The sequence below is a fragment of the Pipra filicauda genome, unplaced genomic scaffold (genome assembly GCF_003945595.2).
Source record: "Pipra filicauda isolate LSUMZ 115617 unplaced genomic scaffold, ASM394559v2 scaffold69_size3009148_pilon, whole genome shotgun sequence".
In the NCBI taxonomy this organism is placed as follows: Eukaryota; Metazoa; Chordata; class Aves; order Passeriformes; family Pipridae; genus Pipra; species Pipra filicauda.
This window is the reverse complement of record NW_024104864.1, coordinates 1,038,960-1,057,437: the sequence shown is the minus strand read 5'-3', so window position 1 is coordinate 1,057,437 and position 18,478 is coordinate 1,038,960. Positions and strand designations below refer to the sequence as shown.

General features: G+C 41.3%; 1 protein-coding gene across 1 annotated transcript; it reads left to right on the top strand.

The window, feature by feature from the left end:
* The first annotated feature begins 1 nt into the window (after position 1).
* Positions 2-12,036, top strand: RABL3 (RAB, member of RAS oncogene family like 3). Its single transcript, XM_027730372.2, has 8 exons — positions 2-102; positions 281-372; positions 1,510-1,639; positions 4,605-4,719; positions 6,259-6,409; positions 7,044-7,115; positions 7,934-7,972; positions 11,187-12,036. Exons 1-8 carry the CDS (start codon positions 57-59, stop codon positions 11,250-11,252), a joined length of 711 nt encoding a protein of 236 aa, XP_027586173.1. The 5' UTR covers positions 2-56; the 3' UTR covers positions 11,253-12,036.
* Positions 12,037-18,478: the final 6,442 nt, after the last annotated feature.

Sequence of the window (18,478 nt, the reverse complement as noted above, 5' to 3'; positions counted from 1 at the left end):
CAGCTGCGATTGGCGGGTCCCCCCGTCTCCGGGAGTTGTTGCTGGGCAGGGTAAAGATGGCGGCTCTGGACAGGGTCAAGGTGCTGGTGCTGGGCGACTCCGGTGAGTCCCTGTCCCCAGGCTGTGTGCCCGGGGCTGCTCCTGGGGACCCGCCCCTCATCTGCTTCCCCGTCACCCGCTGAGGGGCCGGGAGCAGCGCTGAGCGCGGGAGGTCCCGGCCCCGCTGCCTGTAACCCCGGCGCCGCCTCCCAGGAGTTGTTCTCTCTCTGTGCCCTTGCAGGTGTCGGAAAATCTTCTCTCGTTCACCTGTTGTGCCACAACCAGGTGCTGGGAAACCCGTCCTGGACAGTGGGTTGCTCCGTGGATGTGCGAGTAGGTGACGTGCCCGGCCCCTGGGTACCCCTGAGCCCGCAGTGTAAGGGAAGAGAAGGGCCTTGACTTTATTATTTTATTTTCATTACTTACCGCCACAGAAAGAGGTGTGCTTTGATGATATGATTTGGTGAGCACTTAATCTTTCAAGGCAAACAGCATCAACTTGAGCCAAGCACTTGTGTGAGCAAGTTTTGACCTTCCCAGGTTGTCAGAGTCACACAAGGTATTTGTCACTCAGCCCCTGTCCCTGCTGCAGTGGCCACGGGCGAGTTACAAGTCACAGCGGGCCAGTTTAAGTCAAAAGGCACAGAATTCCAACCACGTTTCCCTGAGAAACAGGCAGTGTATAGCCACGTGGTCAGCTAAACATACTGGGGAAAAACAGTTTGCTGGTTTAGGTTGTGGGCACTGACTGTGACCGAAGGGTTGCTTCTCCCCCTGACTCCTCACTGTAGGACCTGCAATGGGAGGAATGAGGATATTCATCCAGCACTTTTTTGGCTCAACCTACAGCCCTCATGGGACATTGATAAATGCTTTTTTCCTTCGCCACAGTTTGCTGCATTCTCCTTGAAACACATTTCCCTAGATTAGGAATGTATTTCCAAAATTTGGAAAGCAGCATTCCTGTTTGACTGTGGAGCAAAACTACTAGGCAGATCAGGGGCAAAAGCTGTTGGTTGATTAATTCAGTTGAGATGTCAATGAGAATTTGGAGAGGAAAGAGATGTGGTCAATTGGAATCCAATATGGTCGCCTGTGTTACTAGTCCTGCAGTGCTACAATGTGGGTTTTAACAACTGTAAGAAGTCAAGACCTTAATTTTCATTTGTTTTAGCAACATGCTTTTTCCAAGCACATCGTGAAGCATTAGGTTTGTTCATACTAAGATGGAAAGGATAATCACTGCTTACTCACCAAGCTCCATCTCCTATAGGAGCTGTAGTATCCAGTGGCTGCTGCTTGACTCATTCCATCTCTCTTCCACTTGAGAGGTTTGAAATGGTGTCATCATGAGATTTTACAATTTTCTATCCAAGTGCAATAATCCTTCCAGCTGAATGTGTAAGTGTCGTGTGGATTAACTCCTGTGAGCTGGTGCTGTGGTTATGTATTATGTGAATTTTTCATCAGATCCATGACTACAGAGAAGGGACTCCAGAAGAGAAGACTTACTACATTGAGCTGTGGGATGTTGGAGGTTCAGTGGGTAGTGCCACTAGTGTGAAAAGCACACGAGCAGTATTCTATAACTTGTTAAATGGTGAGTTTGCTTGGTGTAAATCTGATTTTATTACTGTTTCTGTTAAGAGCCGTCTCTTGGTTCTGGGGCAGGGTTCCTTGTAGTCTGGCTGAGGGCCATATTGTTCTCTTTTCTGATTTATACAGGAGAAAAAAAACTGATAACATTCATAGGCAGAATTTTATAGATTCTGTTTTGAACTCTAAAGATATTTTAGGCAAAGCTATGCAGATGAGCTTCATGGCCTTTCACTTCAGGTTTGTGTAGCTGGCACAGCAGGGAGCCTTTAAAGGTGCAGTACTGTCTCTTCCAGCTACACTTGCAGACATAAATGTTACCTTCACGCTTCCAGGCCTGGTATACTGCAGAAATGTGATTTATATTATCTTGTCTGTTCAGTTGCAAAACCTACAGCAGAGAAATCATTATTTGACTTTATATGAACTTTGATAGTTGCATCCTATCTTGGCAAATTTGAACTGTCTCCCATAAAACTGCAATATGCTGATAACCATCGTGCCTCTGCTCATTTAGTTTAGCATTATAGTTCATTTAGTTAGATTATTTTTGAGAATTGAATCTTGCAACTTGCTGCATATTTAGAAAGTAATATCTTATGCCTTCTGTTGAGATAGTGACTTAAAGTCCTATTAGTTCATCTCTACCACTAATACGAGCAAATAAAAGATTATGAACACAACAGTGCAGTATTTCAGTTGTTCCTTTTTTGTCGTCCAAGGGTAGTTCACTACAGATAGATGTATATCAGATTAACAATTGCTTCTGAAAATTTGTCTCAAATGCTCTGTTTGTTTCTCTTTTCTCCTTCCAAGTAATTTGAAGGCCTTTCAGTAACATGTTAACCCACACAATAAATATTTTTGATCTGTGATTAACTAGTTCTGTCTTCTCCCTTCCCTGTGAGGAAAACTGTTTGTAGGTACCTCTTGCTTATATTGTTAACTGGCCCCCTGTAAATAAGTCTTGAGTTCAATTGTGCCCTCAAAGGAAGAGTCTTTGGTATATGAAAAAATGGATTTATTTTTGACACCAAATCCACGGTATGCCAGTGAGTGTGGGTCAGACTTGGAAATATCCTGGAACAGCCCATTAGGAAATGAAATCCTGAACTGAATTATAATTAATGACATTATTAAAATAAGAGTTATTTATCTCCAGTGCCCAAAATACATTATTAGGCAGCTCGCATATGAAAAGTGTTGACTTTGGTAGTTAACCTTGGCTCTTGTTTCTTTCATTAGATTAATTTCTCCATTAGAGCTTGTCTCACAAATTGCCTCAGTTTGACTTGATTTAAGAAGAAAAGATGAATGTGTTCCTTCTGCCTGACTGCTTGTGCTTTCTGGGCTTACAGTGGTCTGCAAACCTGAGACGGAAAGGCAGTTAATGTTTGGTTGTGGCAGCACCTGTGCAGGCTCTTGGGCTGTTGACAAGGTTGGGAACAGTTTGGTTTTGAATTGACCACGAATCTTCTGTTTTGCTGGCCCTTCATCTGGTGTGTGGACTGTGATAATTGAGGACAGGGACTAGGCAGTAAGGCTCTGGTTTGCAGGCTTTCATGTGAGAGGAACATTTCCTTGAGTAGTCATTGGTCCTGCCTGCTCTTCTTGCATGTTGACGCAGTCTTTTGCTGCTGGTGCAACCAACTGTACAGGTTTTAGGTGATGCAGATAAGGGAACTGTCCAATCAAAAACATAACTGAGGGAGAGCGTCTGGAGGTGGAGGGTGTTTCTCACAGGTTATGCAGCGGTGCCTCAGAATCTGTTGCTGTAGGCCAGGTTATGTTATGTCAGGCTTTTTCTCCCTACACTGGAGTGGACACGCAGCTGAATTGCTTTTTTCTGTTGTTACTGAGATAATTGCTTTGAGATAGGGCTATGGCTGTGATATGCTGTGAGCTCTAACAGGAGAGTCTGTGCACGGTCATGTGGGGTAGTGGAAAATGTTTATGGAAATGTGGTTTGTTGATCAGGTGTACAGTGGGTGGCACCTTTGGGAGTTCAGGTAAAAGGTTAAATTACTAAGTTTTTTCCACCTGTAGGCTGCGAAGTGTTTTGAGAATGAATCCCGATGCAGATAAGGGTAGAATTCCGTTTTGTCCTTGAATTAATCATAGTTTGAAGTCTGGAGGAAGTGGGAACATCCACATATTGCAGAAGGTGTGAATAAATAGAAGAAGTTTGCTAGCAGTAGTTGGTAATTGAGTTAGGAACTGTGGTTATCAGAAGTGGGTGTCTGTTAATAGCACAGCTAGGAAGTTTGGCTGTATCTCAGAGTTTACATTTTGAAGGCTCATAGTAATGAAAAATGCTAGTAGCTTAATCTTGAATACAAGAAATCTTATTAATTCATGTTTCTATCAGGAAATATCCTAAAGCAGCCCAGTAGGACATGAAATCGTGAACTTATGCATCTGAACTATAATTTTGGTGAACTGTGAAAGTTTATCAGTGTCTGTTTCCCCTTTGGATACCTCCCCAAGAATGTAACATTAATTCTTGAAAATGCAGGAAAGCAACAGTGCTCTCTAAACTCTTTGAAACAACGAAAAAGCCTTTAGACTTCTCAGATGGTGTGACAAAAAGATAATTATGTTTACCAGTTAGGTAAAACAGGGAAAGGCTAAATTCTCTGCTGCAGTAATACAGAATTTCAGTATCATTAGAAATAGAGCAGAATTAGGAAATGCCTGCAAGCCTTTTGTGGATTAAACCCTGAGGTGGCTGCTTGTTTCCTCCTTTCATGAGATTTTTCTCTTAGCTCTTATCCAATTCCTGATAAGCAGCTTTAAAAAACCTGTTGCATCCTGATATTTTCAGCCTTACCCATTCACTGTAACTGAACTGGTTATGCATCCCTTTCTTCCTTCTCAGTTATCTGGGAACCTGCAGATGTCATTTTGGTAAGATAAGAAAAAAATATGTATCATTAAATAGCATCTTGCTGTCTTTTCGTTCACCCTAGGGATAATTTTAGTGCATGACTTAACCAACAAGAAATCATCCCAGAATTTGTATCGCTGGACTTTGGAAGCACTCAACAGAGATGTTGCTCCAACAGGAGTTCTTGTGACGAATGGGTGAGTGTAAAACATATGTACAGACTTAAGACACGGTAATTCTAAGCTGTTATGGAAGTCTTTGTTCATCACTCAGGCTACTTGGAGTCCACATGAAACTAGATGTGGCTAGACTTCTAAGAAAGGAAGGAAAAAATTGGGAATATCAAAGAAAGTTGCTGTTCTTTGTGTTCTGTACTGCTAATCAGGCCATTCTGGCAGTAGATTCCCAAACTGTGTAGCAGAGACCTTGCTTTAAGGGAAGAGATTTTTACTGCATCCTTCATTTGCTTCAGGCCTCTGTGACAAAGTGGGTTCAGTCCTTGATACCTGAAGGCTTTGTCTGTACTGAGTTGTGTCCTTATACAGGAAATGTCATGGGATGACATGTGTGTTCCAAAAGGCTTTCCTTTCATGTACCAAGGCTGAGGAAGTTCACGTCATAAATCTTTGGTTTCGGTGATGGGGGAATTTTTTCAGGAGTGTGGCTGAAAGAGCTTAAAAAACTGCTCAATAAGCATGTTCATAATTAGCTTTCCAACATCTTGTCAAGTATTTCCTCCTGCACCACTGTGCTCCTGTTACACGTTTGTCATCAATAAACCTCACACGTGAGCAGGAAGGCAATAATAAGGAGTAGCTTTTCGTGGGAAAAATATTAATTGTTTATCTGCCTGTGCTGGTACACAGGTGTTTCTGTAGAAACATGGAAGCTGAGAAAGGGGATTTGCATTGTATAAACCGCAAAATTCTCCACTTTTTCCACAGACAGGTTCTTCACAATTGTTTTAATTTTCTAAAGCTTAGCTTCTGTCAAGGACAGATGCTCTGCCACTAGCAATTCCTTGGTCGAGTTGTTGCTGTTGGTTGTAAAATTACTTTCTAGAAAGCTTGGTTTAGGTAAAAATGAAAGACAAGTGATTATCCTAGCTGCGGAGAATGATTGAAACATGGATTTGTGATGACATTTAATTGCAATGTTATTTATTTTATAAAGGCTATCTTTGATCGTTATTCATATCTGAATCAAAGCTTGTTGGAATTCAGCTTATAGTGGCTACCTTTACTTGAATATAGACGAATTTATAACTTGACACCATGCAATTTTTGTTGCAACCCTCTTTGATCACACATGGAAAGGGGTAGTGTTTCACAGGTGCAATTTATTTCATTGTCCCTCCTTTAAAAGTATATGTATGTAGGAACTTTAGCTGTTCAGAGATGCCAGCTCCCTGATCTGTCCCTGGTGTCTGCATGCGCTCGGTACAACACTGGAGTTCCTTTTCTGCCCGTGTTAGCATTTCTTCTGTGGTTCATCTGTGCTGAGAAGAAATCCAGCTCGGGTGGTTTCTTTTCTGTTTCCTTTCAATTCCTGGGTAGTGACTTAGATGCAGAAGCCCTTCCTTAATTAACAGGTACAGCCCATTCTCACTTAAATAAATCATGACCCCTAATAATTAAATGACCATTTTTTGAAAGGGACAGGGGAGCTGAGAGTGCCCCTGTGCCCACTTACATGGCCATCACCTTACTCAGGATTGTATTTGTTTCCCTCATCAGTGACTATGACCGTGAACAGTTTGCTGATAACCAGATTCCACTGCTGGTAATAGGAACTAAGCTGGATCAGATCCCAGAAACTAAGCGGAATGAAGTTTTGACCAGAACAGCTTTCTTGGCTGAGGATTTCAATGCTGAAGAGATAAATTTGGTTAGTATCTTTGTCACCAGTGTTGTTTTTCTTTTATATGGGAGCGCGTCCAATTTTTAGTAAGTAAAGATGTTGTGACAAAAATTGGGCTTCTGGAGATTTTTTCAGTAGTGCCAGAGGCATGCACATTTTGTTTGGCTGTACCCCTTGCTTGGTGAAACAACCATCTTTGTTTCACTACAGGGAGGTGTAATGGGTGTTAAATAAGGTCACTGAAGCTTTAGAATTGATGGTTTGGAGTTAAATTTTCTTTTTCCTGTTCATAGTTCTGACACAGGCTGCTTTTGAATGAAACACCAAGATCACTTTATATGGATATATGGGTGTAAAAATACACGTGTTGTGTGAATGCTTGTATACACACACACAGGATCTCATGTGTAGCCTGTACAAATCATTATCTGACTGAATAGCTGGTGATGGCAGGAGGATGTGGAGCACATAGGGGGTTACTTAGATTCTGCAGTTGATTCACAGAACAGAAGTTGGCCTTTTCTCTCTAGTAACTGCAGAGCAGAAATCAGCAGATACACTGTTTGCCATAGCTGACAGCCTGTGTCAGGGGAAAGGGTGTGTGGCTTCCTTGTGTTGATTTTTGTGTGCTTGGTTTGTTGTTGTCTTCTATGTGTTCTAGGATTGCACCAATCCTCGTTACCTGGCTGCAGGTTCATCCAATGCTGTCAAACTAAGCAGGTTTTTTGATAAGGTAAGTTGATTAAATGATGTTTTATTGTTGTGTGTATAAAACACTGTCTGTGATTGGAACATGAACAACAGTTAGCTGCTCCTTTCACATTCCACTTTTTGAGTTGGTTCAAGCCAGGTATGGGGAGGCCAAAGACTGGCCTGCTTTTGGAACCCTCCAGAAAATAGCTGATCTGCTTGAAGATTTGATTCTTGATCTGTACAGAGCAGTGAAAAAGAACTCACAAGTGTGCAAAGACACTCAGCATATGCTTTTGAAGTTGTCTGGCAGGCCAGAGGGGTTGCAGCGTTCTGAGGCGCTAATGTGGGTAGTTACAAGACTATGGTTAGCTCTGTTGATCCTGGTTAAAGCAACCTTTAGGAATTAAGAAATTTGTCATATTACTCTCCCTTCCTGAAAAAGAGACCGTCAAGGTCCATTGTGAAAATGAAAAAGAATGCTCTGGTTAAGCATCCCCTGGACATAACATAGTGGAGCTACTGTGTAGTAGTGGAACCACTGCACCTGCGGAGAGGGAATGGGAGGAATGACTTTGATGCAGGAGACACCCAAACCATCGCCTCCATTATCCAGGAGGGCTAACTAAATCAGGTATGTGGAAGTTGAGGATAACACAGCCTTTCTAAGAATGGCTGGAGGTGGCAACTCCTATGTGTACTAGAGCATTGCACTTAAAGCAATAGGCCTGGACCAGGGAATGTGGGTTCAGACCTTGTCCAAGTTAGCCATGAGTTTCAGTGCTCACACGTGAAGTATTTGTTGGAATCTGAGGTTACGCATGCGCTGTGCAAGCTAAGATCATTCTCTGTTGTTCCCAGGTCATAGAGAAGAGATACTTCTTAAGAGATGGCAATCAGGTTTGTCATTTTTCCTCCTTTTTTGTTTCATTTCTTCCTGTGTAATGTGAACTGCTGACACAATCCTCTTTAAAACATGGGCTTCATACAACTTAAGTGATAATCTGTGCTGGTGGTTGAGTTCTTGTATCTGTGAGAGCACAGCTGGTTTGGATAGACAGAAGAATGGCCAACTTTTGTCAGCTTAAGTATTTGTAGTGTGATCGGCAGTGAAATACTAAAGTATGCTAACATAGTAAAAGTTGCAGGAGTGAGGTGAAATGGGCAAATGTGATTTCTATCAGCTCTGTCAGCTTCTTGGTTGCAGATTTAGGCCAGAAATGCTATCTGGAAGGTCAATGAAAAGGCTTGGTTTTGCACAGCTGGAACTAGTATTTTATCTTGCACAGGTAGTTTTCACAGACCCAGAGGAGCCACAAGAAAAATGGGAGTATGATACTGGCGTGTAATTAATTCCTAAATGACTGAATTTAGTGTTTTCAGCACAGTTGGTGAAGAACTAGCAAAATGACTTCTGGTTTGGGCAAGCCACTTCAACTTTTCGTGTCCCTCACCTCCCCACAGAGAGTAGCGAGGTTACACTTGCCATATCTGTCAGGTACTTGCAAATTATCATGAATAGCATCACTAAAATACAGTCAAATGTATCATTAGAGCTAGCTGTGCTGAAAGCCCCTTAGGGAGAGCAGGGAAAAAATAGTCACAAATTACAAAATGCTTCCTTTCTTTAAGCAATTTTTAGTGCCTTTTAAAAATAAACTTGCTCTTGCCTCTTTCAGTTCAGCATGATGTCTTTTTTCCCTCCCCTCTCCTCTCCTCTCCACATTCTAGTGAAAGGAAGTTTCCCTTTCATGGGGATTGGGATAGTTTCAGTCTAGGCCTTCCTGAAGACCAGCTTGTAACCAGGAAGGAATTAGGGAAGTGACCAAGGAAGCATATTCCATGCTATTCCTTTACATAAACTGAGGTATAAATAAGCCGGTCAGAGAGACCGACCTCTCTTCTCTTCCGGCGGGGTTTGGGAACGGTAGGTCCCTGTGTTGGTCTTGCTTATCTGGAGCTGAGGCCTGCGGCGACTGCTGTTGTCTGTCATGTGTGAGGGGAGAGTGCTGGGCTGGGTCTGGCTGTCCTGCTTTTCTCAAGGGAAATGGTGAGATTTTGCCAGTTCTTTATTTTGCTGGTTAACAGGTTTTTTGATTGTGCGTATTTTGTTTTCTCCTTTTTTGTCCCTTTTTGTCCCTTTTTCCCATTTTTCCCTTCCCCTCTTCCCCTTCTTGGGAGTTGTGCATAATATCCTTCCTGTATATAACTGTAATATATGTAAATATATATTTTTTAAATAATTCGGTTGCTTTTGATTTCTCTCAGTTTCTATAGTTTTTTTTTTCCCTTTGCCTAAAGGGGGAGAGAGGAAAAAGGCTTTCACTGAGTGTTAGAGATTTGGCAGGAAGCCAGCTCAAACTTGCTCAGGATAATAGCTTAATGCAGAAATCTGCTTGTGTGCTCGTTGTCTTTGATGCATAATTTACTTTTTACTTTTATTATTGGATCATATTTAGTGGCTAGCCAAGGATTAACTATATATTCCTTATGGCTGTGTGCCAAAGATTACAGCCTGCTGATGACTATTTTCATCTACTTCACTGACAAGAGCTCAAAAGCTTAAAACAAATCTTAAGTAGTGGACAGTTATATTTAAAGAGAAAATTCCAAGTTGGAAATGGAGGTTTGAATATAACCTCTTAATGTTACTATTTGAAATTATCTACTTAATGTAACTCTTACCAATGTGTTTGTGGGTTTTCTACAATAGGTCGCTTCGATCATTCGTGTTTTGAGGTATTTCTATTGTAGACTTCTTCAGGATGAAAAGAAGGATAAGTTTAAAATTGTTTGCAGCTATGACTTCAATCAGATCTCTGATAAATAAATAATTGTTGCTCTTAATTAGCGATTTTGATATTAAAAAAATGCTCAAGCAGATAACTTTTTACCTATGGTCCATTTTTAGTTGTAATGATTTTCCTTTTTAAATTCCCAAAGCAGTTTTCCTGAGATGAACCTTAGTGCAAAATCTGCTTGATTTTTCTTCTAGAGATTGCTTTTCAGAGATGAATAAAACAGTACTTCAGTGAATACTTGGCATATGTGTTTGAGTTTTGGGCCTGAAAACCCCAAGCAAATTAATTTGTGGAGTTCTTAGTGGACTTTTATTTTGGGAAAGCTCTTTAGCTTTTGGAGTTTATCAATGAAGCGTGTAACCTGAGCAGTCTACTTTGGATTGTAAAATACGTTTTTGTCCCATACCACCTATACATGCCGATGTTCTCCTGGCATGATTTGTAGTGCTTGGCTGACACCTTCCATTTTAATATACTCTATTTCCTATGAAAGTGTAGAATTGCTTTGGGAGGATGTGTTTACTGGGTCTGCTCTTTCTGCTTGTGTGTAGTTAGTAAGCTAAAAGTTACTCTGGACTGTAATCAGTTTTATGATGCCAATAGGGCAGATACCTTATGCAGTATAAGAAGGCAGCGCATCACTTTCTTTTGGGGATTCATGGATGCATTGGATTGAAAATCCATCTGAAATACTGTTAAACCAGAGAAGCCTCTGATGATTTCAAGGAGATTTTCTTTGTCAACATCCATTGTCACAGTGTAAGCGGTATCTACAGATTGGCTGCAAAAGCAGGAGTCCTAATCCTTTGTATTGTTGCAGCCACTTCTATTCCAACAGTTTTCTTAAAGCTTTCGGCAATTGATAAAACTGCTTTCAACTGCCAGTGAAGTGCTGCTGTCCCAGGTTTGAAGGCATAAAGCCTAGACAGCTCTTTAATAGGACTCGATTATACTGTTTGATAGTTTTAAAAATGAATGGAGGAAAAATTCTTGTGTGCATTTGAATCTGGGGGGAAATACAGCCTTTGAAATCTGTAATTAATTAGTTTAGGATTTGCCTGAGAAATTAAGGCTTTTGTGTAACCCTTGCCAAAAAAGCCTTAAGGAACACCATAGAACAAATGAGCCATACTCAAGTTCTGCAGTGTTTAATTAATGGTGCTCCTCTAGCAGCAAGCTGAAGCATTGTAGTCCTGACGCTGGAGATGGTGTGGAAGAGGATATTGCAGTTGGCTTGGTAACAGGCACTCAAGTGTGGGCTAAAGAGAGCTCATGCTGATTCTGACATGGCAACTTATCTTCCCTGTCTCTAGATTCCTGGCTTCTCTGAAAGGAAAAGGTTTGGAGGAGGAACACTGAAGAGCCTTCATTATGACTGAACACTGAAGAAGTGGAAGATGACTTCTCTGAGTTCCTAATGACATTCCTATTCCAATTGGATGCTCAAAGACAATAATGCTTATGTCAAACAGAGTAAATATGACAACTGGCTAGCCTGCTGAAGCTACTATTGTTGGAAAAGACTTGGGGAAGGATTGCCAGAAGCCTAATCTGAAGCCTAGAGTCTTTCTTAGGATTGCAGGCTGTCCGGATATATGGGAACAACTGGGGAAAGTGTGCAATAAGTTGAATGTCTCTCACTGCTGTGGGAAACTTTATACACAGCACATCTGTGTGACATCTTTCTCTCCATTTTGGAAAACTTACGGTCAGTCTTTGCAATGAATTGCATTCATTTTACCTCTAAAGGAAAGGTGACACTGAGTGGGCTTCACATTTCCTGTAAAGTGAACAAAATGTAAGGATGGGTAAGGAACGGTCTGGAAACTAATCAAATGCCTTCATTATAGGAATGGTGTTGTCTCACCTGGAACACACTGTTCATCCTATTCAAAAGGGAAAAAAGAAAGGCAATATATGAAGAAAAGGTTTGAAGCATTAAAAAAAGAAAATCGTTAGCAGAAAGGAAGTGGTGTTAATTCTGCTGCTTAAATTAAAATTGTTTACTTGGAGAGGGCAAAGTGAATCAAGTTTTTGTCTTTTCATGATTGACTGTGGTCTTGTTCTTTACATTAAATTAAAAGGCAGTGCTTTGAAAACTGATGGGAAAGGTATGTTTTTATACAATGCTTATTTGAAATAAATGTGACATGGTCTTACTGAGCCTGAGGGCTAAGTGGATTCAGAAAACATGAAATGTAAGAACATCCTCTGAATTAGAATGGATGGACATTTAGAAGCGATATAAAGCTGTGTAAAAAGTAGGTACTGAACATGATTAGAAGGAAAGTTCTGCAATACAGATGTTTCCTTTACATATTTAGCACTAAGGATAAAGGAGACTTTACCTGGTCTGATCTGTTGTGCAAGCTGTTGTCTTCCTAAATAGCCCAAGCTTTGCATGGTTTCTCACCTCCCCAGAATTATGTGGAGTAGTAAAAGCCTGATTTATTCAGTTTCTTCTTTCAGCTCCTTCCTCACAGTCACCTCTAATGGTTAAGCCTCTGGCAAAGGCTAACTAAGAGCTGGAGTTAGATATAAATAGAGATTAATAATAAATGGGGATAGACGAAAGTAAAATGCTGGTGTGAAATTGGCAGGGAGCAGAGTTCTGCAGACTCCAGATTACCTCTGCCTGCAGCTCTTCTAGCAGCTGCTAGGAAATAAATGGAACACTGCCTATTGCCACTAATCAGGCACAAAAGTGACAGCTAGGTGCACCAGTCAAACTTATTAAAAATATGGATACTTTGCTTTTCCTTAGGCCATTTCCCAGAAAGGTCTTGGCGCATTTGTAAACATGAGTGGAGTAAGTTTTGAGATGCCTGTATGAAATGGGTTCTTAGTTTACATTTAGTTTACAACCAGAAAAAATAGGGTACCGAAATATTAATAGTAAATAACCTATGTCTGAGCCATGCAGCTCATGACAGCACCAGTGTCTCTCTGCGATCCTTTGACAACGAAAGCTGGAATTATGTTTTCAAGGTCAAGTGCTGTCCTAGGGTAACCAGATCTGAGCTCTCTCAGGTTCCTAAGGAATTGCAGAGCAGAACAAGCAAGCTAGCACAATTTCCTCCTTCACCCTGTGGCTTCTTTAGGGGAATTGGAAGTGTTGCAGAGGAAGGGAGGCCATGTAGTGTAAGAGGTTGCATTAAGAGATGGTTGCACAGGTCTTTGATTTGGAGGCAGGGGCTTTCCAAAGTAGCCCTCTTCAAGTAATAGGAAAGTAATATAGCTCAGCATGCTGTAGAGTGGGTAAAGCCCTGGTTGCAGCTCACCTGTTTGTAGGTTTTAAAATAGGCCTCTAGTACAGATTAAGTATTTTATTTGTTTAGATCTCGGCAGGTAACTACACGTAGGTATATTTTTTCCTTTCGGGACAAGGTGATGTGTATTGGAGTCAGGCATACTGATGTTATATTTATTTTTACAGGAAGGAAGTCCTAGCTCCTTGTCAGAACCAGAAGTGTGTGAGCAGCCAGACTTAGTTAGATTCCTTTTTGCACCTTACCTGTGTCAGCTGCCCAAAAAAGGTTCACCTCCAAATCTGGGGCTGTGACACCAGACTTTCCTGTGTCACACTTATTCTGCCCTCTGGTTTCCCCTTTCTTCCTGTTTTTCTCTGTTTCTCTGCCATGCTTTGTCTCTCTTGCTGTACCACCTAAAGTCTCTGTCTCTCTGTTTTCCTACATCTCTCCTTATGTCTGTCTTTGGTGTCTATCACAGGCACACACATTTCACATCAAAACATTGTTACTCAGTCCCTTTAAATTCAATATATTTGACCTCTCCGTGTTATTTCCCAGGTGGACATATGCACCAGAGGTGTCAGTGAAGGTGGCTCATGCAGGTACATGTGAGATGTGTTAGACCTCCCCTGCACACACAGGTGAGATGCAGAGTAAATAAACAACGAGCCTCCACTCTTCCCAAGGGGCTCAGCAGAGCTTTCTGGTTGATCTATGACCACTTTGATGACTGGGGGCATAGTGAGAAGCACGAATATGTCCTAAATACTGAAAATCCACTAGATCTGCCCCTCTTGATTTCCATGCAGAAAAAAGGAAACCTATGTGTACAGTAACCGTACATTCCTGAGTAATACATTTTTGTTCTCGTAGCAGCAGGATTACATGCTCCTTGCAACAATCTTTAGCAAAGGTGCCGCTGGCTTTTTAAGGATATGAAACCTATCCAGTAATGGGGTTTTGGGTGCAACCTTAATACAAATTTTCATTATTGATTATATTTTCAGAGGCAACTGCAGTATGCTCCATTTGTCACAAATGAGATATGAACTGCTATGTCGTAGCCTGCAGTCAATATCGGTCAGGTATGGTGAAGTCAGGGCTTGAATTCTTATTTCTCGGTGGATAACAAGGTGACAGTTTTCAGTGATCGAAAACCTGCTTCTGCTTTTCAGCAAAGGGAGCTTAATCCTTCTATTTCTTTTCTTAGTCAGCTCTTCCTATTAGAAGTCATGTTCCTGTCTTACTTCTGTTATGAGGATGCTGGTTACTTTGATTCCTTTATAGGGTTGAGCAAGTCTGTGACTTAGTGCACTAGTTTCCTTTGACAAAAAGCCATTATCATTATTGATGAACCCATCACCGGCTGGCAAGTTACCAGAAAGTGCGCAGAGGTAAAGCTTTCCTTAGGGTGTGCTTCGCTGCAGCACTGTGTGTTAGGTCCTCAGACACACACTGGTTCTGGAAAAGAACACACAGGTATCACGTGGAAGAGGGGAAAGAGAATAAAACCAGTCCCAATTTTCTTTAATTTCAAATGTCCAATCAATAGCAAAGCTCTCCTTCCTGGTGAGGGCCTGCGACATGTAGCCAAAAGTATTGTTCTTAGTATTATCCACTTGTGCTACTGTGGGTTTATTCTAACATCTGATCAGTAAGTAGGGAAAACATGTTTCTTTTTCGTACATGAGAACGCAGTGCAGAAGTTAAGAAGAATCTTCATCGCTAATTGTGGATATGTGAGCAGTGTAAGGGCTTTCCAGTTGTGCAGGCAAAGCTGCAATAAACAGTGATTCTCAGGACCTAAGTCTAAATGGACCTTTAAATTAGATGTAGTTCCCCAACACTGAGAGTGATGATGCCTGGAACAGTTAATGGATAAAAGCAGATTTGTCAATGTTTGGGGCTTTTCAGGGTAGCATTAGTAGCATTCTGAAAGACGTGCCTTAGCACAGCTTTGAGGTAAAGTCCCCCAGCATACTTGTAAGGAAGGTGGTTTAGGTGATCAGAGCTACCTATGGCAGCAAAGAGACTGTGAAATCTAGCCTTGGCAGTTATCTGCTTAGCCAACCCCTGCTGCAAATACCATTAACTACAGAAATGTGTTTTCTTTTTCCTGCTTTGGCATTATATCACCGAGATACAGCTTGTGCCCCTTGGGCTTATCAATGCACAGAAATTCTGATTCCATACCTCTTGAAATTGCACAGGAAAATTCATTCTCAGCATACCAGCACAGACTTCTCTGAAAAAGATGTTGAATACAAGACAAGCTCATAAATAAAAACACATGCTTGTTCTTGACTAGATCAACCAAATGAAGTCTGTGCTATGTGGGCAAACCAACTAGAAATTCGGTCATACTTCTGACTGTGAGGAGCATGAAGTGAAATAGTGAGTGATTAACCCACACACATCTACATTCTCTTTGACCTGAAAGTTAAATGTTTACAAAGTGCAAATGCAGTGCATGGTTTGAGTTAAAGATTTATTAAAGGATAAGGATGCCCAGTAGCTTTGAAGGCTGGGACTATGTTCAGAGCTTTTATCTTGCTGTCTTATGCCATCTGCTCTTCCTGAGGCTTGTTTTGCTGTGGCTTACATGGGTTTGATGACCTGTCCTACCCTTGAATAAAAGATCAGATTGCAAAATTCAGTTACTGCCCAAAATTAGCACCCTCTTTAGCTGATGCACCAGAGTGGGGAAGGAAAGAACAAGGCAATATGACTAAATCTCCTTCTGATTCCTAGAAGTGGTGTTTCTAGCCTGAAGGCAGAAGCGTCACAGCAAGGTGAGCAAGTGGCTTCTTCTGCCTCTATTCATGCAGCATCTGCTTTCTGGCAACAGGGAGTGTGTGCTTTCTGCTGCAGACAACTTTTATGATCTTTCCTGTGCAAATAAATGATAATAATTAACCTGTCTGGCTTCTCCTGCTGGACAGTCGCAAGAAAATGACAAGGACGTATTTCATAAGAGCCACTCTACAGGAAAGTACATGTTATTAAAAAGAACCTTTTTTGACACTCTTGGTAGTGATAAAAACAGCATAAATATTATTGAAAGGTTCAAAAAAGAGATTAAATCCCCTAGTACTGAGTGGTAAGTACTCTTATCAGATAAACAAAGACAGCTGCTCTAGAGAGCTATCCCTTTTGGCAGTGTGTAAAGGGTTAACAAACAGAGAAGAGATGCAAGTTGGGGAGACAGGAGTCAATGAGGATATTAATAAATACATACATTAATGAATGCATTTTAGCTGGATGAAGATAGGCAGGAGAAGAGGTTGGTTCTTTTAGAAACAAGGTTCATCATTGTGAAAAGCAGCAGGCTATTGCAGCAGGAGGTTTGCAGCTGCCTCAGAAAGGATCTTTTCTCAGTGGCCTCTTAAGTATGCTGTGCACTGGGCAGAAGAGCTTTACTTCTGGGACTGGGCAGTGACTCACTGCAAGAAGCAATGGTGAACTGTGATCCAGCAATTGTACTCACTACAGCACAGTGGCAGATTACAGCCCGTGCTGGGAAGTGCTGTGCTAAGCATTGACTAGTATAAGCTGCCTCAGCTTCTCTTTGAAAGGAAATTTTTTCCTTTCCCTTCCTCATCCTTCATTCACCGCTGAGATGTTGAAGACTGGCTGCTAAATTTTCAAACGAGCCTCTTGGTACTTTCATTCTGCCACTGTGACGCAGATGAGCTCCTTGCACACCTCCATCAAGATGCCCATGAGAACAGTCCACAAGTAATAAGCTGCTGGTATGCAGGTACCATCCAGTTGCATTGATGTCTTATGCTTTTTTTATGTGTCTCTTTTGGGTCTTGTTATGTCTTTCATCTGGAATCTCCTTGGAGTAATGGTGAGGTAAAGCCATGCACTGGATGGAATGTCATAAACCCAGAAATACAGCTGAGAAGACACTGAATGCTTTTAATGCTCATTCTTCCAGGCTTAATTTGTTGTGTTTATGACTCATGTTTATGCAGTAACAATTCATTGTGTTTCTATGTTTCATATTTACATGATAACGAGGGCAGTTGCTAAAATATTAATGAAGTACATCTATACTTAATGTTACATAAGATTTATATTCAAGAGCTACTGCAACAAACTAAAGGGGTTGTTTAAGCTGAATCACAGAATCACTGAGGTTGGAATTGACCTCTGGATATCATCTAGTCCTACCTGCCTCTTTGAGCAGCATCAGGTGGAGCAGGATGCCCAGGACCGTGTCCAGATGGATTTTGAATATCTTCACAGTTGGAGAATACACAGTCTCTCTGTGCAACCGATTCCAGTGTTTGACCACCACTTAATATTCCCATTTATGGCCAAAAAGGAAAGTCCACAGAACTACAGGCCCATCAGTGTTACCTTCCTCCCTGAGAAGGGATGCTTCAAGGCAACTAATCCTGGAAAACATTTTCACATACATGAAGAACATGAAGATAATTTGGAATAATCAGCATGGATTTATGATTTGCCTCTTAAATAGTATGGGCTGGGTCAGAAACACATGGTAAGATTTTTTTCTTTTAATGTATTTCATTTAATGTAAAGGTCAATAAATCAAGTGCCAATTCAACAGTATGTTACTAAATAATGTTTTTCCCTGGATGGAATGGAATGGGCTGGAATGGAATGGTATGGAAAAGCAAGGTTAGACAGTCTAATAAGCTTTAAAACATTACATGGCCATCAAGTGAGTAAAGTGATAACACCTTGTCCTTTTTTAGGAAACAAGAACAAGCAGGAAGTAGGTCTACCCATAATTAAAAAACAACACCTTTATTTTTACCTGTGCCACAAGAAGAAAACAAGAGAACAGGGCCTGTAAAGAGGTGTGAGCAAGGTGAAATGTAGTATCTCAAAGGGGAATGTAAGCTAAAATGTGATGTTACCTCTCCTGCTGTGTGGCTCAGTAGAAAGGGATCTTGGAGACCCCTGAAACTTTGCGACTCCAGGTTGCAAAACTGTAGTCAAATGTGTAATTCTTCACTGTCAGAAAATAAGTGAGGTGAACGTTTTACTCTTAAATATTGTCTGGTAGGAAAGGAGTCTCAGGGGTGGGTGACAAGTGCCAGCCACTTTATTTCTTTGGCAATAATGAATCACTGCTCGGGGTGAGCTAACATATTCACAATCTCTGCCCTGTGCTGGAGAATTCCTCACCGCTGGTGCAGTTTTTTACGGCAAAGCTGAAAGAGGCCAGGGTATGGAGAGAGCCTTCTTGGCAAGCAGGAATGGAGATCCGAAGAAGACCTAAACTTGGAGATTACTCAGTTTATAGTCTTCTAGAGCCAAGGAAAGCTAGCTGTCCCTCTCCCCCATCCATAACCACTGTCTCCTCATACACCCCA